At 32.4% G+C, this 23,904-nt stretch overlaps 2 protein-coding genes across 8 annotated transcripts in view; one reads left to right on the forward strand and one right to left on the reverse strand.

The window, feature by feature from the left end:
• The window catches only part of LOC126744893 (uncharacterized), a 71,670-nt gene extending 59,817 nt beyond the window's left edge, over nucleotides 1-11,853 (forward strand). The window contains exon 3 of the mRNA XM_050452471.1: nucleotides 11,553-11,853. The gene's annotated coding sequence lies outside the window, so the exon portion shown is untranslated. The remainder of the gene's footprint in view (nucleotides 1-11,552) is intronic.
• LOC126744892 (uncharacterized) lies at nucleotides 870-23,870 on the reverse strand. 7 transcript variants are annotated; one of them, XM_050452469.1, is made up of 7 exons: nucleotides 23,465-23,806; nucleotides 23,136-23,366; nucleotides 22,720-22,918; nucleotides 13,286-14,699; nucleotides 7,383-7,851; nucleotides 3,782-3,922; nucleotides 870-2,155 (listed from the first exon to the last, which is right to left on the reverse strand). In XM_050452469.1, the coding sequence occupies exons 2-7, from the start codon at nucleotides 23,350-23,352 to the stop codon at nucleotides 969-971; spliced, it is 3,627 nt and encodes a 1,208-aa protein (XP_050308426.1). In that variant the 5' UTR covers nucleotides 23,353-23,366; nucleotides 23,465-23,806; the 3' UTR covers nucleotides 870-968. The 7 variants fall into 7 exon arrangements, with proteins under 7 accessions (XP_050308426.1, XP_050308424.1, XP_050308422.1 ...); XM_050452467.1 differs by lacking the exon at nucleotides 3,782-3,922 and having other exon boundaries at nucleotides 870-1,562; nucleotides 6,649-7,851; nucleotides 23,465-23,800; XM_050452465.1 differs by lacking the exons at nucleotides 870-2,155; nucleotides 3,782-3,922 and adding an exon at nucleotides 2,496-3,281 and having other exon boundaries at nucleotides 6,742-7,851; nucleotides 23,465-23,799.
• Nucleotides 23,871-23,904: the final 34 nt, after the last annotated feature.

Raw genomic sequence — 23,904 nt, forward strand, 5'->3', positions numbered from 1 at the left:
CAATATCACCAACAAGAAAAATAAATATTTGATTAAGAAATCATAAAGTTTTTGCTTTAGTTATGAGTACCAAACCCTTAACAAAATCATAAATTCCTACCTTGTTTCAGTTTCACGCACGACACGTCAAATTCGATTCGCAATTTTACTTAAACTTAAGGAATAATACGCGTTGGCGGTTCACTAGTCTCGGCGATATTGCCAAAATTACCTTAATTAATAAATTGACGATAATATTGTCAGATTCATTTTAATTTCTGCAAAAAATTAAACGGGGTGCCAACAATAGGCTAAGTGCCAACGATTGGGTGTTTTACCATAGATATTAATAAACAACAATACGTTTTTAGTCCATATTAAACGTTTTACAGGCATAAATGTTAAGTAACAAATGCGAATTCTAGGCACAATACGTGCCGGAAACATCACTCTTTTCTATAATATTGAGATCTCCTATTGATTTCATAACCTAGAATAATTCTTTCTATATAGCAAAAGAGTGCTGAATTGAATGACGGAATGGCACAAACCCAAGTCAGCACACTACAATAAAAGGATCAATAACAAGAAGAACTCTTGCTATGAATTAAGTTATTATTAGACTTTTTATAGGCATCCATGTTTAGGTATAAAAATGTGTCGCAAACATCACTCTTGTTCCTAGAACAATGAAGTCTGCTATCGATTTCAACACCACGAAAAACTCTTTATATATAGCAAAAAAGTGTTGAATTGGATGACGGAATGGCAGGTAGTGCACAAACTTAAGTCAGTACGTTCGGGTCCTACTAAGTGTAATTTAATCATCAAACTTCTTAGACTGAGACGGAGCTATAAACCTGAAAATGGGAGGCAAAATAATAAACGAGTTAAACAAGATACATTTTTATTTGTATAAGTTACATGTGTGTATAATAAAGCAGATTAAAAAATTAAGGCACAATATGTAACGAATATAAGATACCAAACTAAAAATAATTTTTAATAAATTCATTTGATTTTATTCTATAAAACGGCTTATCAATAGATTTTAAAATTGCAAAAATTTCATCACGTGTTTTAACCTTGGATCTTTCGAAATACTCCATTGCAAGCAACGTGTTTAATTCGTTAGGTTCTATTCTAAGTAACTCTAGGGCTACGTTAGAAAGAGTGATCTTTGAGTGTCTTTCAACGGCGTTATTTGCATAAAAGAAGGATGAAAAAATGTCCTTTAAAGAACCAACGAAATACACTCCGTACTGATCAATAATTTGTTGTAAGTGCACGTTAAGTGCTTTGGTAAATTGACGTAAAGTGGGGTGTTTTTTGAAAATTATCAGCATGTCAATTCGTATGTGCTCCTTGGGAGTTTCCTCGCTGCTAAATTGTTTGCTCCAGTGAGCTTTAAACATATTTAAAAATTCCCAGTCTTTGTCCAAGAACTTTTGAAACATAATGGAAAAAAACACGAAAATTAGGTGCAGTTTTGTTTTTTCATTAGAGTTCCAGTAGAGATCTTTCCACTGTTTGATACAGTTAAAAACGGCATCGAAGTACTTTTCTTCATTATGGACCCAGAGGTATTTCGCAACGAATTCTGTCAGCGAATCGCTGTAAGGCAAGTCATGCAAGAAATAATTTTCAAGTATATTCGTGCAGAAATTCTCGCTGAGGTTCAGGTAGAAGTCGTTTTCTTGCGATTTTATGTTATTAAACAAAGTGATGACGTACGGGTTTATGAGATGCCCTTCTTTTTTACGCATATCATCGAGGAAGTAAAACAATTTTTCAGAAAACATCGGTCGGAATTTCGGGATGACTTCTTGTGACGCTTTTGCTAAAAATTCCAATAGTTCTTTGTCGTTTTTATTAACGAAGGACAAGCTGTTTAGGACCATATTTAATAAATTTTCCTCTGGATTTTTAATAAAATACTTCACAAGTCTTTCCATCAAGTGCTTTTTGGCAGAATCGTTCTTCTCCTCTTTAGACATGGTTCTGAATATGTCCAAAGCTGTGTTTTGTGCTAATGTTTCAAATGCCAAGCTCAGGGCGTGTTTTCTAGTAGATACGGCCCTACCCATAAGAACTTTAATAAATTCCTCTGCGCCAAGCTCACTGATTCGATAGAGGGTTTTATAAACGATTCGCAGGGTGCTCTGCAAATAATCGCCTTGACAAAAGTTATACAACACCGGAACCAGTTGGGGATAGTTCTCGGACAGATATTTATTCATCAAGAAGAACTCTTGCTATGAATTAAGTTATTATTAGACTTTTTATAGGCATCCATGTTTATGTATACGAATTCTAGGTACAAAATGTGCCGCGAACAACACCGCGAATTACTCTTTATATATACAAAAAAGTGTTGAATTGGATGACGGAATGGCAGGTAGTGCACAAATTTAAGTCAGTACGTTGAGGTCCTACTAAGTGTAATTTAATTATTAAACTTCTTAGACTGAGGCGGAGCTATAGGCCTGAAAATGGGATGCAAAATATTAAACGAGTTAAACAAGATACATTTTTATTTGTATAAGTTACACGTGTATATAATAAAGCAGATTAAAAAATGAAGGCACAATATGTAAAGAATATAAGATAACAAACTAAAAATAATTCTTAATAAATTCATTTGATTTTATTCTATAAAACGGTTTATCAATAGATTTTAAAATTGCAAAAATTTCATCACGTGTTTTAACCTTGGATCTTTCGAAATATTCCATTGCAAGCAACGTGTTTAATTCGTTAGGTTCTATTCGAAGTAACTCTAGGGCTACGTTAGAAAGAGTGATCTTTGAGTGTCTTTCAACGGCGTTATTTGCATAAAAGAAGGATGAAAAAATGTCCTTTAAAGAACCAACGAAATACACTCCGTACTGATCAATAATTTGTTGTAAGTGCACGTTAAGTGCTTTGGTAAATTGACGCAAAGTGGGATGTTTTTTGAAAATTATTAGCATGTCAATTCGTATGTGCTCCTTGGGAGTTTCCTCGCTGCTAAATTGTTTGCTCCAGTGAGCTTTAAACATATTTAAAAATTCCCAGTCTTTGTCCAAGAAGCTTTGAAACATAATGGAAAAAAACACGAAAATAAGGTGCAGTTTCGTTTTTTCATTAGAGTTCCAGTAGAGATCTTTCCACTGTTTGATACAGTTAAAAACGGCATCGAAGTACTTTTCTTCATTATGGACCCAGAGGTATTTCGCAACGAATTCTGTCAGCGAATCGCTGTAAGGTAAGTCATGCAAGAAATAATTTTCAAGTATATTCGTGCAGAAATCCTCGCTGAGGTTCAGGTAGAAGTCGTTTTCTTGCGATTTTATTTTATTAAACAAAGTGATGACGTACGGGTTTATGAGATGCCCTTGTTTTTTACGCATATCATCGAGGAAGTAAAACAATTTTTCAGAAAACATCGGTCGGAATTTCGGGATGACTTCTTGTGACGCTTGCGCTAAAAATTCCAATAGTTCTTTGTCGTTTTTATTAACGAAGGACAAGCTGTTTAGGACCATATTTAATAAATTTTCTTCTGGATTTTTGATAAAATACTTCACAAGTCTTTCCATCAAGTGCTTTTTAGCAGAATCGTTCTTCTCCTCTTTAGACATGGTTCTGAATATGTCCAAAGCTGTGTTCTGCCCTAATGTTTCAAATGCCAAGCTCAGGGCGTGTTTTCTAGTAGATACGGCCCTACCCATAAGAACTTTAATAAATTCCTCTGCGCCAAGCTCACTGATTCGATAGACGGTTTTATAAACGATTCGCAGGGTGCTCTGCAAATAATCACCTTGACAAAAGTTATACAACACCGGAACCAATTGGGGATAGTTATCGGACAGATTGACCAAATATTTATTCACTATTTCAACTTGAATCTCATAAATGTTTTTTTGTTGCTGATCCTGAAGATCTAGCTTCGGTTTATCAGGTATATACGGAGCAATCAATTCGATATATTCATAAGTTTTCATCAATTTAGATAAATGTTTAAGGTTACTCGTCTTCTGATTATATTTTAATAAGGAACAATATGTTTCTAGTCCATATTAGAAGTTTTATAGGCATAAATGTTAAGTAACAAATGGGAATTCTAGGCACAATACATGCCGGAAACATTACTCTTTTCTATAATATTGAAATCTCCTATTGATTTCATAACCTAGAATAATTCTTTCTATATAGCAAAAAAGTTCTGAATTGGATGACGGAATGGCAGGTACTGCACAAACTTAAGTCAGTACGTTGAGGTCCTACTAAGTGTAATTTAATCATCAAACTTCTTAGACTGGGACGGAGCTATAGGCCTAAAAAATGGGAGGCAAAATATTAAACGAGTTAAACAAGATACATTTTTATTTGCATAAGTTACATGTGTGTATAATAAAGCAGATTAAAAAATTAAGGCACAATATGTAAAGAACATAAGATAACAAACTAAAAATAATTTTTAATAAATTCATTTGATTTTATTCTATAAAACGGCTTATCAATAGATTTTAAAATTGCAAAAATTTCATCACGTGTTTTAACCTTGGATCTTTCGAAATACTCCATTGCAAGCAATGTGTTTAATTCGTTAGGTTCTATTCTAAGTAACTCTAGGGCTACGTTAGAAAGAGTGATCTTTGAGTGTCTCTCAACTGCGTTATTTGCATAAAAGAAGGATGAAAAAATGTCCTTTAAAGAACCAACGAAATACACTCCGTACTGATCAATAATTTGTTGTAAGTGCACGTTAAGTGCTTTGGTAAATTGACGTAAAGTGGGATGTTTTTTGAAAATTATCAGCATATCAATTCGTATGTGCTCCTTGGGAGTTTCCTCGCTGCTAAATTGTTTGCTCCAGTGAGCTTTAAACATATTTAAAAATTCCCAGTCTTTGTCCAAGAACTTTTGAAACATAATGGAAAAAAACACGAAAATAAGGTGCAGTTTTGTTTTTTCATTAGAGTTCCAGTAGAGATCTTTCCACTGTTTGATACAGTTAAAAACGGCATCGAAGTACTTTTCTTCATTATGGACCCAGAGGTATTTCGCAACGAATTCTGTCAGCGAATCGCTGTAAGGCAAGTCATGCAAGAAATAATTTTCAAGTATATTCGTGCAGAAATCCTCGCTGAGGTTCAGGTAGAAGTCGTTTTCTTGCGATTTTATGTTATTAAACAAAGTGATGACGTACGGGTTTATGAGATGCCCTTGTTTTTTACGCATATCATCGAGGAAGTAAAACAATTTTTCCGAAAACATCGGTCGGAATTTCGGGATGACTTCTTGTGACGCTTTTGCTAAAAATTCCAATAGTTCTTTGTCGTTTTTATTAACGAAGGACAAGCTGTTTAGGACCATATTTAATAAATTTTCCTCTGGATTTTTAATAAAATACTTCACAAGTCTTTCCATTAAGTGCTTTTTAGCAGAATCGTTCTTCTCCTCTTTAGACATGGTTCTGAATATGTCCAAAGCTGTATTCTGTGCTATTGTTTCAAATGCCAAGCTCAGGGCGTGTTTTCTAGTAGATTTGGCCCTACCCATAAGAACTTTAATAAATTCCTCTGCGCCAAGCTCACTGATTCCATAGAGGGTTTTATAAACGATTCGCAGGGTGCTCTGCAAATAATCGCCTTGGCAAAAGTTATACAACACCGGAACCAGTTGGGGATAGTTCTCGGACAGATATTTATTCATCAAGAAGAACTCTTGCTATGAATTAAGTTATTATTAGACTTTTTATAGGCATCCATGTTTATGTATACGAATTCTAGGTACAAAATGTGCCGCGAACAACACCGCGAATTACTCTTTATATATACAAAAAAGTGTTGAATTGGATGACGGAATGGCAGGTAGTGCACAAATTTAAGTCAGTACGTTGAGGTCCTACTAAGTGTAATTTAATTATTAAACTTCTTAGACTGAGGCGGAGCTATAGGCCTGAAAATGGGATGCAAAATATTAAACGAGTTAAACAAGATACATTTTTATTTGTATAAGTTACACGTGTATATAATAAAGCAGATTAAAAAATGAAGGCACAATATGTAAAGAATATAAGATAACAAACTAAAAATAATTCTTAATAAATTCATTTGATTTTATTCTATAAAACGGCTTATCAATAGATTTTAAAATTGCAAAAATTTCATCACGTGTTTTAACCTTGGATCTTTCGAAATATTCCATTGCAAGCAATGTGTTTAATTCGTTAGGTTCTATTCGAAGTAACTCTAGGGCTACGTTAGAAAGAGTGATCTTTGAGTGTCTTTCAACGGCGTTATTTGCATAAAAGAAGGATGAAAAAATGTCCTTTAAAGAACCAACGAAATACACTCCGTACTGATCAATAATTTGTTGTAAGTGCACGTTAAGTGCTTTGGTAAATTGACGTAAAGTGGGATGTTTTTTGAAAATTATCAGCATATCAATTCGTATGTGCTCCTTGGGAGTTTCCTCGCTGCTAAATTGTTTGCTCCAGTGAGCTTTAAACATATTTAAAAATTCCCAGTCTTTGTCCAAGAAGCTTTGAAACATAATGGAAAAAAACACGAAAATGAGGTGCAGTTTTGTTTTTTCATTAGAGTTCCAGTAGAGATCTTTCCAACGTTTGATACAGTTAAAAACGGCATCGAAGTACTTTTCTTCATTATGGACCCAGAGGTATTTCGCAACGAATTCTGTCAGCGAATCGCTGTAAGGCAAGTCATGCAAGAAATAATTTTCAAGTATATTCGTGCAGAAATCCTCGCTGAGGTTCAGGTAGAAGTCGTTTTCTTGCGATTTTATGTTATTAAACAAAGTGATGACGTACGGGTTTATGAGATGCCCTTCTTTTTTACGCATATCATCGAGGAAGTAAAACAATTTTTCAGAAAACATCGGTCGGAATTTCGGGATGACTTCTTGTGACGCTTGCGCTAAAAATTCCAATAGTTCTTTGTCATTTTTATTAACGAAGGACAAGCTGTTTAGGACCATATTTAATAAATTTTCTTCTGGATTTTTGATAAAATACTTCACAAGTCTTTCCATCAAGTGCTTTTTAGCAGAATCGTTCTTCTCCTCTTTAGACATGGTTCTAAATATGTCCAAAGCTGTGTTCTGCGCTAATGTTTCAAATGCCAAGCTCAGGGCGTGTTTTCTAGTAGATACGGCCCTACCCATAAGAACTTTAATAAATTCCTCTGCGCCAGGCTCACTGATTCGATAGAGGGTTTTATAAACGATTCGCAGGGTGCTCTGCAAATAATCGCCTTGACAAAAGTTATACAACACCGGAACCAATTGGGGATAGTTATCGGACAGATTGACCAAATATTTATTCACTATTTCAACTTGAATCTCATAAATGTTTTTTTGTTGCCGATCCTGAAGGTCTAGCTTCGGTTTATCAGGTATATACGGAGCAATCAATTCGATATATTCATAAGTTTTCATCAATTTGGATAAATGTTTAAGGATACTCGTCTTCTGATTATCATCTATCGCAAGGGCTTGCGAGCATTTCACCAGTTCCTTTACGACTGCTCTATCCCAGTTTAAGTGATTGTACGATTTAAATCCGGAATAATCCAAAACTACGGTGTTTTCAGGCTGGAGATCTAAAATATTTCGGAAATATTTCTGAATCACTTCCGGCTCCTTGTTCAAGAAATATTTGACGACTTCACTCTGGTTCCAGAATTTGCCGGGGGGTTTGAAGGCTCTATTAAAGTAAAAATCGAGCAGTTCGTTTTGCAGTTGAGTGGTACGAGGTGCTTTCATAAGATTACAGGTGAGTTTACCTAATTTGTACCAGAATTTATCGTTGTCCAGCCAGGAGAGGTAGGTTTTGGTGATATCTGACTCCGGAACCCAGTCGGCCTAAAAAAGAAACATCATAAATATTGTTATCGTTAAATATATATTTTTTCAACGATTTTTTAGTAAATTTTTGGTTTTGGTAGTCAAGGTATATTTATTAAACTGTAGAATATACGTATATCATATACAATTCTATTGAAAAATCAGCGTTTTTCCTCTATTTTATCAAATCTAATAACACTGACTGTTTTTGCATTAAATATTTATTAATATACATATATATAATTATATCAAATTTAAATAAATAAACTGTGTTATTAGATTAAATATTAACCACGAATTAAACCAGCTGTTATGCATGCATATTATTTTGGAAAACAATGATTTTTGCAAACAATTGCTTACTGGTAAGTTGTGTGGGGTGGGTGGGGGGATAAGGGTAGTGTTACTGAAAAACTTTTTTTGCAGAAAATTATTGCCTGAGAAAAATATGCTTTTTAAGAAAATTATAGTTGATAAAAAATTTATAGTTTTTGTATCTATACTTTTCTCACATAACCTTAAGGTTTTCGAGTAAAACGTGAAAAAACCCTATTTTATTTCTTGCTATGAAAATTGCAGTATTTGTGCCATTTTTTACACAAGTAAGTAATAATTTAATCAGTAAATATTTCAGCGTTTTATAAAAAAACTTACAGGGAATTGAGAAAAAAAATTATGAAAAAATGATTGTAAAGAATAATTTCAAGAACGATTTTTAAATGCAACCGATACACACTTATTAAAATTATGTTAAATATTTTAAATATGTTATCTGTTCAACAAAGGATTGCTTTTAATGTTAATTTTTTTATATTTAAATTAAAACAAGGTCTTTTGCCAAAATATTTAACTGATAAATTATCAATTTTTTGAGACGCCCATAATTATAACACAAGAAATTGTATTGATTTTATTTTAGTTAATACAGGGTGTCCTAAAATTAGTGCACGAAACGCGTGGTCAAAAATAACCTCACTTTTTCCTATAAACATATATTGGCAAACGCCCCCCAAGGGAGCTACGCCCCTTTTAGAGAGGGCACCTGAAGATGGTTTTTTCCACTTATTTTCTAAACGGGTAAATATAAAAATTTAAAATTTTTGGTATTCTCCCAATTTTGATATGCTGAATTTAGTTGTCATTTGATGATTTTCATTATTTAGTCAGGTGCGTATCATTTAGGGGGTGAGCCTAAAAAAATACTTTAAAAAAAATTGTTTGCAAAGTTTTTGTTTTTTTTCTTTAAATTTTAAAAATTTAAAGCTTTTTACGTAAAAAAGTACCTCTTGGTCAATAACGCTAGGAATTACCATTTTCGAGAAAAACGCATTTAAAAATAACGCTGCATAGTATTATTAATAACAATTTTTATTAAAACTCAATAGCACGCTTCAAAAATAAATTGACAAATAAAATTGCAAACAGATAAAAATACTAATTTATTTGAGGCAAATGTTCAAACAAGTTGCCGTTTTCCTGAATGCATAACCTGGATCTTTTTTGAATGTTTTGGGTCGACCTAAGAATTTCAAATCGGTTTTCTCTTATTTGACCTGCAGCTGCGAGAATTCGCCTCTGAAGCTCTTCTGGAGTATTAATTTCGGTGGCATAAATAATATTGCACATATTACCCCAAAGATAATAATCCAGAGGATTAAGGTCGGGGGATCGTGCAGGCCAGTTTATTGGACCACCTCGGCCTATCCATCTGCCTGTAAAATTATTGTCCAGCCAGTTTTTTACCTGTCGGCTGTAGTGAGCTGGTGCCCCATCATGCTGAAAAATCATTTCCAGCCGAGTTTCTATGGGAACATCGTCCAGTAAATCTCTCAGATTGTTTTGAAGAAAATTTAAATAATGACGACCAGTTAACCTGTGTGGCAAAATAATTGGCACTATCAATTTATCTCCTATCAAACCCGCCCATACGTTAAAGGAAAATCTATGCTGAAAGTTAGTTAGAACTACTCTCGGATTGTCGATGCTCCAAAAATGAGTATTACGGCTGTTAAACCCCTTACTCCCAGAAAAAGTTGCCTCATCTGACCACAAAATTTTTTGACGAAGATTTGGGTGATTTAAAATCCAATGACAAAAGTCTACTCGAGCTGGAAAATCTTCTTCTTCTAACTCCTGAACCCTTTTATAATGAAAAGGATGGTATCCTAACATCTTAGTCATTCTTCCAATCTAAAATTATTTTTAAATATTTTAAATTGCATAGGAAATAAGCCTAAAACTTAGTAAGCCACTAAACATTCCAGTTAGTCGTCAAAAGGATTTGTTTTGGGGTGTTTGATGTTTGTGATAAGACTTATCCAAGTAAATAAAGTAAATAATAATAATAATAGTAATTAGAGTATTTTGAAATGAATTTAATGCGATCCGACGATAATAATTAATAACAACACTATTTATACCAATCTCAATTTTCAGTTATAAGTACTTTAAATTTAAGTTTTTGGATAACAAATTAGGTACTTAATTATTTATTTATCATATTTAATTTTACTTACATTTGACTTTGGGATATTGGTAATCTCTTCTAAGGTTCTCAATGATATTTGAGGGTTTTCTTCAATTAAATTCAGTACTTCCCCATAACCATCATTTGCAATTGGTCTTCCTTGCCCTCGAGCACGTTCGAAGGATCCATATTCAAGTAAATTTCTATGAATTCTAACAAAAACTTTCCAATGTGGAAGCCTTCTTGCAGGAACCCTCCGCCGATACACTCGTGCAGCGGCATGTGCGTTTCCATTGCAAAACCCATACATAAAATAAATATCTGCTTTTTCACGGGTCGAAAAGTCTTCCATAGTTAAAAAGATATTAACAATTTGAATGCAAAATGACAACTAATCAATTACAACAAATGTTAATGTCATTATGCAGTGCGTTAATTTTTTCCAAAGCCTGCTACTAAGTTTTCATAAAAATTGGTAGTGAAAATAATACTATGCAGCGTTATTTTTAAATGCGTTTTTCTCGAAAATGGTAACTCGTAGAGTTATTGACCAAGAGGTACTTTTTTACGTAAAAAGCTTTAAATTTTTAAAATTTAAAGAAAAAAAAAACAAAAACCTTGTAAACATTTTTTTTTAAGTATTTTTTTAGACTCACCCCCTAAATGATAAGCACCTGACTAATTAATGAAAATTATCAAATGACAACTAAATTGAGCATATCAAAATTGGGAGAATACCAAAATTAAAATTTTTTATATTTACCCGATTCGAAAATAAGTAAAAAAAACCATCTTCAGGTGCCCCCTTTAAAAGGGGCGTAGCTCCCTTGGGCGGCGTTTGCCGATATATGTTTATAGAAAAAAGTGAGGTTATTTTTGACCAAAGAATACAGGGTTCGCGTTTCGTCCACTAATTTTGGGACACCCTGTATATGTAATACCAACCAATTGCTAAATTCTATTCTTTACAAAGGCTTTAGTGAGTTTAATAAATTACCAAATGATATAAAAGTTTGTAATAGTGTTAACCTCTTCAAAAGGCTACTAAAGGAATACGTCTTAACAAAATATTAATGTTAGTATAATCACAAAAATGTAATTTTTCCCGATTATGAGAGATTTTTATTTTATTCTTTATTTATTTTTTATTTTCTGTAAATAGGTAATATGCAAGTGATTGTTTTATATTCTTAATTATACTGTAAAATTGTCTTTAATTTTAAATATTTAGTTTGTATGCATCCCTATCTAGGTCATGGTCTGACGCACTAGGGTGGTGTGTTTCTATGTTGCCGGGATGTCGTCATTGTCCTGGTAACCCGGATAAAACGTGCAGCCATGGAAACAGCGTGAGACCGCACTATTTTGGCTGAGTCAACAAGGCCGCAACCCGACCCGAGCGCAACCAAATCAAAACATCAAACATCGATTGTGGAATTACGTGTGTGTGTGTATGGATGTAAATTAAACTAAACAAGCTTTGTATTTTTTACATTTAATTTTGATGTGTCATGTAGCATTTTTTTGCTAAATAAAGATTATTATTATTATTATTATTTAAAAACCAAGAATGCTATACTTATGGAAATTTGCACACAGATTCTCCTAATAAAATCATTGGACACATATTTCAGCGTTTCTTAAAAAACTTACAGGGAATTGAGAAAAAAAAATATGAAAAAATTATTATTTTTTAAGAATAATTTCAAAAAAATGCACATAAGTCAAAACCCAAGAAAGCTATACTTATGAAAATTTGCACACAAATTCTCCTAATAAAATCATTACACACCTATTTCAGCGTTTTTTAAAAAACTTACAGGGAATTGAGAAAAAAAAATAATGAAAAAATTATTATTTATAAAGAATAATGAAAAAAAATAATTCCATAAGTCAAAAACTAAAAAAGCTATACCTATGAAAATTTGCACACAAGTTCTCCTAATAAAATTATTAGACACCTGTTTGAGCATTTTTTGAAATATTTTCAAGAAATTGAGAAAAAATTATTTATGAAAAAATGAGGCTATTTCAAAGAAAATGTCCATAATTCAAAAACCAAGAAAGCTATACTTATGAAAATTTGCACACATATTGTCCTATTTAAATCATTATAATAAAGAAAACAACCACTTTTTAATTTTTTCCGGAAAACCTATTAGTTTAAGGCTGATATAATTAACAAACTAGATGTTTGAAATTTTAAGGACTGTAATGAGAAAAAAGAATCTCAATTGTATTTCCCATACGGTGGAAGAAAATCACCAAAAGTGTGTATTTAAAAAATGCAATTTTGCAGATCTATGAGAAATTTCAAGTTTTCTATTTTTGCGATAAGATGCTTCCTTTAAAAACTAAATAAAAACTTTTTTACGTAGTTTTTCGAAAAAAAAAACAAAAGAAAAAAAATTAAGCATGAAAAACAATTAAAAAAAGTATAGTAACACAAAAAAAAATTTTGTATATAGTTTATTTGGTTGGACAATAATGTAGCAATGGATTTTAAAAGAAATAGCTTAAAGTGTGCAAACACAATAATACTATAAGACCAATTAAAAAAAATCCCTGCAACTGAATGTATTAAAACAATGGAAATGAACGACAGGGTGGTCTAAAACATGTTATTATAGATCAAAAAGGGCTTAAAAGTACACTGAGATTAACACTTTTTAAACGTTAAATACACTCAGTGACTTTTAACTGTCTGGCGAAATATGTCAAATAAAAATCATTCATTTAACAGTGTGCAACTCTTCAATGAACTAACACAGGTCTCAAATACGTTGAAATATAAGGCAAAGTAAGTAATACGAGTTTCGCCTGTTTAACATCAGATCTACTGTAAGAAACAGGAATAATAAGCTCATCAAGTGAGACTGAAAATCAAAAATGTCATTCACACAGTCAAGAACTAATTTGTTCTTAATTTTTCTAGAAGGTCCAACTTCTAATTTAAATTAAATGTATTAATAATAAATAACTTACCCCTATAGGGTGCAAACCCTTATTCAAATAGTTTCTCCCGATAAACGTCACGCCAATTTCGACATCTTCATCGGTCATATTGTTCGATGTAAACGTCTTTTGCGCCTGTTCTTTGATGAGTAAACATTGGTCTAGATCGACACTCCAATATTTATTTTTGGGGTCATCGTTAAATTTAATGATTTTATCCAATAAGTTGCTAATAAGGGATTTGTCCTCTACAAGATTTCTCTGCATCGATTTTCCTAATTTAAAACAGTTTTCTGCGAGATATTTTAACACTAAACTGTGCAATTCTGGATCCGTTTGAAAGTACGATACATGTTGCAAGCGAGTCCAGCTTCCGGCGGAATCTTCCCACACGTCTTCCCAAAATTGAGCAATCAGCGCATCTACAGGACGCTCTTTTCTAAAATTGTATATAATAAACTTGGCTAATATCTCGAACGGCAACGAGACATCTTTTTTAGCCCTGCTTACTTCCACCATTTCATTTATATGCTTCCAAAACTCGTCGTCTGTTAAGTTTATATCCAAGTTACTATTAATTGTGCTCATAAGCTGATGCCTTATGCTGCCTTCCTCGTTGCGGCTCCTATAGCACAAGAAGTTCAAACTTCTTTTATAAAACAAATAGTCTTTACCAAAATGGCAGCTTTTGATTAGGTTATGCAGCAACTTGGATCGATCGTATTTATCGCTTGTAAAGTTCATTCGGTCTTTTACCGTCTGGAATGCCAATTCTGGATTTAAGTGCTCGATGTAGCTTATATCGTTGGTGTTCTTAAAGTTAATTTCACTCCACTTTTGCACTAAATCAATTTTATCTGAGAAATACAGCATCAACTGCTTATTGAGCTTATCTAAACAATCAGAGAGTTGCACCTGATACTTTTGAGCGAAGCAGTGTAGAAACAGCTCAAAGCGTTTCTTTTTTGGAATTTTTTTTAAGTGATTCTTGATCTGATCTGAGAAATATTTTAGTTCTTTTATATTTTTTGGAAATATGTCAAGCAGTATTTGTACGTCGCTGCCTTTTATATTTCTGATAACTGCTCCCAGGTGAAACTTTTGCACCAACTCTACTTCCTTTAAGACGTCTGTTTGGTTCAGTCTTAAAACGGACTTAGTGGTACGTCTGCCAACTTTAATGTCTGTCTGAAGTATTTTGGACAGTTCAAAATACAACTCTGGATGTTTCCAAACGATGTAACGAATGAATTCAGTGTCGTCAAAATGTCTGCCAGTATTTTTTTTGAATTCGTGGAAGTAAACCTTAATTAGTTCAGGGTCTTTTTGCAAGAATCGTTTGAGTTGCTCCTCTGATAGAGTGAGGCTGTTTTTTTGTAAGGTTTCGATGATTTTCTCAGAAGAGCAGCTGAACAGGAATTGTTGGGCGATAGATATGCCATACCTAAAACAGGAAATACCGGCATGAGAAATATTACAACTAGGGATAAAATGAAAAAAGATCTAAATCGAAATTTGCTAACCAAAACTTTAAAAATTATAGAAATAACCTGAAAAAAATAAAATGAAGCAGGTTATGACCTAAAAAACGTTTATAAATTAGTCTCAGAAGTTACCCACAATGACTCAAATGCATTTAAAAATATGAAAAATCATTGTAATGAGTTTTTTAATAATATATGATGATGATAATGTTGAAGAAAATCCCGAAGCCTGATAATGAGCTTATAAAAAGCAGTAATCAATTAAATGCACTATACCTACGGCCAGTAAATAAAAGTGAAATATTATAGAAAAGATTGATTCTTTGAAAACCAATGGTAGTCCTGGTATTGATACAAATTAACGTGAAAGTAATAAAAAATAATTACATGACCCTTTGAAACACTGAGGGGTTCCATTCCAAAACTTGCCTTCTCCATATTGGGTAAAATGTCACAATTGGCAAAAAACGTTTTAAAAGTTTTTCAAATACATATTTATACGAATTTAATATGTATGGATTTACTATAATCATTTGTGTGCTAATTTTAGCATTCATTTAAATCCTGTTTATTTAATTTTCATAAAATTTATTAAAACAATATGGACAAGACAAGTTTTGGCATGACTTCATGGATAAGACAAGTTTTGGCACGAAAAAGTACAGCAATTGACAGATCTTTTTTTTTTTTATTAAAAAAAGATAACATTATTTAAAAAATCGTAATTTCCTAAAGAAATATTTTCTTCCACTCCTCCTTCGCAAAATTCATTATTTTCAGTTTCTTCGTCCATTCTCCCAATGTTTTTCTTCTGTTCCTCGAAGAAATTTTGATAAAATTCTAAATCATTTCTCTCCATCCAATCTTCCCCATAATGAGCAACTAGTAACTTTTTGACATCTTGAACTTTTTTATTAACCGCCACTCCTTTATCAATGTTACTCACTTCTATTTGATTCAATCGTTTTCCACGTTTAAAAATTGTCTTGAATTCTCCAACATCACTGTTGTAGTGTTCTTCGTCTCTAACTGTTATTTTATTACCATTTTTCTCAATAACTTCAGAAAATTTAAAGTGCCAAGACTGCACACTTTTCAGATACTCCTTTGCAACTTCCTTCCAAGATTTGACACCAGAATCTGTTAAATTAATGACGGTTCCTCTTTCCTTAAAGATATCGATATACGTGTTGGGGTTTGTGATTTCACTAAGTTTTCTTAATTTTTTTTCGATGATTCCAAATACACGGTCCGATGGTACCTCTAATGGGAAAAACCAGCTCGATTTGACCAATATGGGGCGGTGCGATATTCCCCAGGAAGCAAATGCACATTGCAACCATTGTGGAGTTTCTGTTTTGCCCTCCGCAGCCATCTGCATCTTATTTTGCTGTAACCCGACAAATTTATGAGATCTGATAGGCAATGGAAAACAGCTGAGGCAATTTCGTTAGAGCCCTTATGGAACTCGTGTTCCATCCAGGTGTATAAGAACACGTTATTATTTTGTGATTTAGTTTTTGAGGAACCCTTAACAATGGTAAAGTTATAAGTGTAGAGCTATAATAGGCGATCTGATCTTGGACTTTTGAGTTTACCAAGTTTTCTTGACAGTCAAAAGATAAGACGAGCATGTTTTCCTTTGTTTCCCTCAACTTGGAAAAAAGGCTTTGCCTTTTAAGATATGAACTCTTTTTTCAATTTGAAGCTGACTACGTTTGTCATTATCCTTTTCTTGTTTAATTTTTTCTGTTAAAGAACTGCAACGAGAGCCAAATGTCGGATGCTGGTGATCCAAAACCAATATTATATTCAAGGCAGAATATATTCCTAAAAAAAGTTTTTTTGACAATTTACTTTCAGGCACAATATACATATTTAACAATTTGTTTAAAGTTAAATCAGAAGCCAAATACTGTCTGTTGCTTTGTTCTCTACAATCATGTACATCAGAACATTGAAGTTTCTCAATAAATATTTTAACAGCCTTTTTTTTTGGGCATACATAGGTTTTTGTTTTGAGCCACCACGATTTTCTTTAGGTGGTAAGCCAGTTTGTAGAAAAACTCGTTAAATTCTTTGAATGCGATCCTTAGAAACTTGCAGAACACCTTTAAATGTATTTTGACATACCTGTACTTTGAAATTCTTTGTTTCTCGTATTTTAATAAAATACTTGATCGCCACCGACTTCCTAGATGAATCAGGTTTTCTCGCTCTTGATCTGGATGGGATCTCAACAGACATATATTTTAAAATAAAATTGTCTTGTTCAATCTTTGTTTTTAAAGAATAAAATAGGGCATGAAACTCTTTAATATCTTGCATTGTAAGAGTTGAACAGCGGTAGGTTTTACCCGATAAACGGTGACATTTTGGAAAGACTGGTAGTTGCTACGGAGCACGCCTACAAAAAAATATCTAAATAATATTATTTAAACGTTATAAAGGAAAACAATGTAGGTACCTTTTTAATTTTGCAACACTTTTTTTCCATTTTGTCGGATCACTGGGACGTCGCCTGCCTTTTCCTTGTGCCACGGGTAAACAAAATTAATCATTTCTACAATCCATTATTGTTTTAATTATTAAAATTTTTGTTAAACAGCTGTTTAAAAACGTAGACCAAACGCTTAGGATTTACTCATTAAAATGAGGCAAAAATAATAAATCACGCGACCACCAGCATGAAAACAAAATTCTGCGCTCTGATTGGTCGCTTGGATAAGACGACTTTTGGAATGATACAGGCGATGGATAAGACAAGTTTTGAAATGATACTAAATTTTCCTATACTAGGTAAGGGTGAGTTTTGGCATGGTTAAGTTTGTCTAATGTATAGAGGGACATTAACAGATGCTATAGACACCATGAACTTATTTTTCGCAAAAAATGGATAAGGCGAGTTTTGGAATGGAATCCCTCACATAATCAATTTAATTTTTAAAAATGGTTTTTCCCTTTAAGGCAATTATTTTCTGCAAAAAAAAACAGTTTTTCAATAATTTTACCCTTGAACTATTAACTTCATTGCATGAACTGACTACTTCTTCAAATTGAGTTTAATTCTCTGTAACCTAAAAAAGTGCATTATTTATTAAATTTAATTTTTTTCTCTAAGGCAATTATTTTCTGCGAAAAAAAAACAGTTTTTCAATAATATTACCCTTGCCCCCCCCACCCACCCCACATTTTTATTCAGTAATAAATTCTTCGCAAAATATCCCTGTTTTTGTACTAAATATTTATATGTAACATATATCGAATTTGAGAAATATATCGTCGTTGTCACTGCAATATCTGCTATGTGAATTTTTGGCCAATTTGACCTATTTACCACATAGAAATAAATAAAAAATGTGTTCTCGTGGAAAATTAATGGTAAAAACGGCTTTAAAAGATAATTACCGCAATTCTGGTAAGTTGGATGTTTAGTTATTTTGTTGCTTTTAAATAATTTGGTTTTTGGGTCTTCTCTTTAAAGCATCAACTAAGTAAGGCTTTTCGAACTGCTTATGACGATTTATCGGATTCAGAAGATAATAATGAACCTCTAAGCAAATTATTAAGAATGAAGGGCCCTAACAATGAGAGTAGTTGCAAGTCTCAAGCAGCTGCTCATGAAAATTTATCGGATGACAATGAACCATTACGCAAACTATTATCAAAGAACCTTAATAAATCTAACCCTGAAGTACATTGTCATTATGTTTTTATGTTATAGATGTACATGAAACAACTTCTGAGGTAGTCAATGCAGATGCTCAACCGACTGTATTATTTGAGGTCCCAGTTAATGAAAATTTTATGTTGTCTCCTGATGTACTACATGAAATGAAAAGTCAGAACCTAATAATCCAAATTAATGACAAAGAAGTATTAGACTGCTCAGGACATGACGAAAATATTTCATGACGTTGAGGGCGAAGTAGAAAGAGAAATGTTAGAAGAAGAAAATCATGATAATTTGCTAAATGAGAGGGAAATTCTTGCAGAAGCTAGTAGCACCATAATCAAGCTGCAAAAATCCCGAGAAGTAACTAAGTTAAAAAGACTGAGAGGTGAGAGCTACATAGGGTACACTCGGTCAAAAAAAGGAATTATAAGGCATGACAAAGTAAGGAAGGAGAGATGTATGAAATGTAGATGCTGTCATAGTGAAACATCTAGAAAAAAGACAAGCAAGAGTTTTCTGTGTCATCAAATAACGGAAGAACTAAGAAAGAAAGCATTCGATTATTTTTGGAGTTTTCCAAGCTGGGTTTCAAGAAAATCTTACCTTAGAGAAGGAGAAAAGAAAATAGCAATAAAACAGACAATCGCAAAAAACAGTCTCATTCTTGTTATCTCCCACTGGAAACTGGTAACATCTTGTTTATTTTAGTAAAATGACCATTTCTTATTTGTTCTGTTGTTTCAGGTGAAAAAGTGTTAGTATGCAGAACAATGCTACTTCATACTTTCAATTTGGGACGAAATATGTTTGAACGATGGACCAGCAATTTTCATCAAACCAAAGACTCAAGCAATAACCGAGAAGATATAGACAGTGAAGAAACCTCGGATGAAAATTAAGTTGCAAATCAGGCTAAATCAAATGTAACAAAATGTATGAAAATGCAAGCCCGTCAGTGGTTGAAAGACTTACCGAAGGTCCCGAGCCATTATTATCGGAGCTCTTCTACAAAAATGTACCTTGAATCTGTATTTAGATCAACCCTTCATATTTATAAAGGGTACGTTAATTTTTGCACAGAAAAGAACACAAAACCAGTATCACGTACACTATTTACAAATATCTTAAAATCTGAGAAAATTGCTATTCACAAACCTAGGAGGGATCAATGTGATCTATGTTGCTCGTGGAATACAGGTAATGTCCCAGAAGATGTATACAATGACCACTTAAGGAAGAAAAACGAGACTGAGCAAGCTAAAAAAGCGCAAAAGAATCTGCCTCGAATGAAAAGCTAATTGTAACAATGGACTTGCAGTGTCCTTTTGGCGCCAAAGTTGGAAGCGTCTGCAGTATATTACAAACAGAAATTGCAAATCCATAATTTTACAGTTTACGCACTTAACGACAAAAGTGTGGATCTTTATGTTTGGCACGAAAGCAATGGCGGTGTAACTTCAAACGAATTTACAACGTGCATTGTTCATTACATCGAAAATGCTATTCAAGAGAAAACTTACAAGCATGTTGTTCTGATATCCGATAGTTGCGGGTATCAGAACCGCAATACGATTCTTTCTAGTGCCCTTAATAATTTAGCAAAAAATTTAAATATTACCATAGAGCAGCTCATCTTAGAACGTGGGCATACAATGATGGAGGCTGACTCAGTTCATTCCTCGCTTGAGGCATACTTTAAGCCCCCGATTTATGCGCCATGTGACTATATCAGTCGAATGAGGCAGGCAAGAGACCATCATCCATACAGAGTACATAACTTAAACTTTAATTTTTTTTAAAAATACGATAATGTTAAAGGCAGTTTTGGTTCAATAAAACCTGGAAGAGACGCAAAAGTAACAGATATACGTGGACTATTGTATTTGCCATCCGGCATCATGAAGTACAAATTGAATCACAGCGATGATTGGATTGAATTCGAAAAACCTCGTCAAAGTCGCAATAAACTACAATCTACAGAGCTTCCGTCTGAACCGCAGCAACTACATTTAGCTCCAATACAAATAACAAAGCAAAAATTCGAACATGATTATCATGCCTTTTATGATTATCTGCCGCATCTTTAAATACTATCTATGTATGTATTACATCATACCTCTATAATTACAATGTAATTTTGAAATAATAAACTGGTTTCTAAACTCTTTTTATTGCTTTCTTTTAATTTTTATTGAGAAATGCTATGTGCATCCAGCTATGTGCATCTTGGTAAAAACGCAAAATATGACATGTTTAAAAAGTCAACTGCCAATATCTGCTATGTATATAGTAATGACAATCAATACCTGCTAAGTGTAAGCAACGTTCAATTTTTACAAACTATCAAAAAACCCTACTATATTTTCTGTTTTTTACTATCACAATATATTCTGAAATGGTTCTGCCAAAATTCCATTACCTTAATAAAATTTTAGGATCAAAGGGTATAGTATAGGGTCAAAGGTATTTATCAAAGGGTAATATTATTGAAAAACGTTTTTTTCTTTGCAGAAAATAATTGCCTTAAAGAAAAAAATTAAATTTAATAATTAATGCACTTTTTTAGGTTACAAAAAATTTACCTTAATTTGAAGAAGTAGTCCATTCTTGCAATGGAGTTAATAAGTCAATGGGTAACTAAAGATACTATATAGAAATAAGGAGGATGACCGTAGTATCTTTAGATACCTATTAACCTTAATTTGTTTTTTTTTTTAATAATATTCTATAGAGCAGCTTATTCTTTATTTCTATACACTTAACACCTCATAGAAAGTTTAAGTTAGTAAATTAATTAATTATATAATTAAAGGCAATTATTTTATGCAATAAAAACAGTTTTTTATTAATATTACCCTTGGCCCCCCACCCACCCCACATTATTAATTTTATTCAGTAATAAATTCTTTGGAAAAATCCCTGTTTTTGTACTAAATATTTATATGTAACATATGTAATTATATCAAATTGGAATAATATTATATTAGGTCTTTGTTCTTCTATATGGACAACTGTTTATCTAATTTTAAAATTTTCAAACTTTTAACATTAACCCCATATTCTTTATATTTACCTTCTTTATAATAAAAATAAAATAGCCCCATAAAATTCTGGTTGTTGTATTATGGATGTTACAGAAAATGAACAATTTTAAATTTCCACAATAATTATAGTGGAGAATTTTTAAAAAACATTTAATATAGAAAATATAGAAACACTTATAGAAAAGGATACTTTAAGGAGCTAATTCCTTGGTATTGGTTGGCTTAAAAGGCTAGTTCATAAAATATTGGAAAAAATATCAAAAAGAACAGGTACTTAAAATCGCTTATTATTTTACTTTTTGGTAGGACCACTTTTTTTGCCAATTTTTCAGTTTCTCAATTTTATTGCAGATATTCCTATGAAATAGGTGAAATATTTTAAAAAGAATTACACATTAAAGCTTCCAACTATTTTCCAACAATTTCATACACAAATGTTTCTTGTACCTCAACAACTTTTCGAGTCAGAGGCAATTTTATATAATTCACGTTGAGATTAAAAACTATTTTTAATTGTAGGCACTTTTAATTAAAATCATGTAACAACTGTCTGAAACATTTAATTAATTAATAGTTACCGTTAAAGTTAAATTTATTTTACAATTCCAGGCAGTCGAGCAGTAGAGTTTTCACAATTTCACTTAAGTATGACTTATCTTCCTGGAATAATTCGTCACTTTATTAATCAACGAAAACGTGGCTGACCAAAGCTGCTTGCCTTTTCAATCTCTGAAGATGGTCAAATATGAATACGAAACAATAGGGAAATATTAATCTGTTACAGTCTGGAATAATTATAGTTATTTTTAATTTATTTTTATTCAGTTGGTAGATCAGTTTCATTGAAATTTCAGGCTCTTCCACATCCTGGGAATAATAAATGAATTTATTAATGATGGTTAAATTTAAATTATTTTTCAATTCCAGGCAGTCGAGCTGTAAGTTCTCTTACCATTCCAGGCACTTCAATTAAGATTATGCCTCAAATGCCTGGACTAATTAATTAATTAAAATATAGTTAACGTTAAAATTATTTTACATATGCATTATTCAGAAACCTCCTTATGATACAGTGACATTATAACAGTCAACTCAATTTAAATGCATACAATCTGTGAGGATTAAACATACAAATGGTTCCTAATATAACAAAATATAAATAAAAAAATATAGTGATCAGTATTTAGTATTTATACCTAAAAAACTTTCCCTATTAAACTTATAATATATGGTTTTTTTTTAATGTATCAATATTCTTACCTTTCTAAGATAAGATCGAATAGTTTATCCATACGTTGGTCGCTGAAAGTTAGAGCCATCTTCTTCAAAACTTTCATCCTTAAGGAATAAGAGAGAGATGGTAGAAAATTGTAAACAATCTGCTGTTCGGGTGTATCCTTGAAGGCTTCTTCAAAGAACCACCTTTGCTTAAGAATTCGACTTGTAAACTGTGGATTTCCTAAAAATATGAATTGTTCATGTTACTATTACAGATTCAGTCAACTACATATATGTCCTACTAGAAAAATTGATCCACAGGTGAGAATCTTGCATTAAAAACATAAATTCCCTTTCTTAATACAGTATAATTTTTGAAACAGAGTTCACATATTTGAGAAATAGACCAAAGATTGATGTCTATGTTACTATTACAATAATCAAAAATAATGATTTACCATCTTGTAATATCTGGATGAGTGGTTCAACCCTTTTCGCCTTAACCAGAACATCTATGTAAAACAAGTACTCCAGGTCATTTCTTGGTTTAATTTCGACCTTGTCCAGGATAGCTTGGTTGGCGGATTGTAGCAGCTTATTAAAATTTTTTTTCCTTTCATTGAAGTGAATCCCTTGAATATTGTAGAACTGAGTGGCAAAGTCGTCTCCCGACATGGTGATTTTTTTTGCTAAAAAAGATATTGCATTGCAGTTTTTTTTAAAAACTAGTTATTGAGGTAAAAGCTAGGCCATAAAGATGCTGTTATTTAAAAATTGGTATAGTTACCTATTATATTAGGGCCAAGTAGGTCCTATCAGAAGTCTTACCTATGAATGGTGTAAAATTTTGGTAGGTACTTGAAATTAGAGACGTCACACAAATACCTACTCAATATTGTAAAAATTGAGATAATAATTGATAATACATGATCAATAATTAATAATAAACTGAAGGTCAAATACAAAAAAGGAAACAATAAATGTAAACACCTAAAAGCTGAAGCCGGCTGGAGGTAGATACTATAGATATGCCTTAACTACAGTAATATTAGGCTCCTGACAAGCATTTAATTTAAAATGGTAACTAATTTATCCTCTATTCTTATTATGCGTTTATTTATTTTATTATATTATATTGTGCAATAATATTACTCACCCTGTATATTTCTAAATGTCTGCTGACGTCGCGACGATTTGAGGTTAACGTCAAATGTCACTTTTTGGAAC

The sequence above is a fragment of the Anthonomus grandis genome, chromosome 15, assembly GCF_022605725.1.
Source record: "Anthonomus grandis grandis chromosome 15, icAntGran1.3, whole genome shotgun sequence".
In the NCBI taxonomy this organism is placed as follows: Eukaryota; Metazoa; Arthropoda; class Insecta; order Coleoptera; family Curculionidae; genus Anthonomus; species Anthonomus grandis.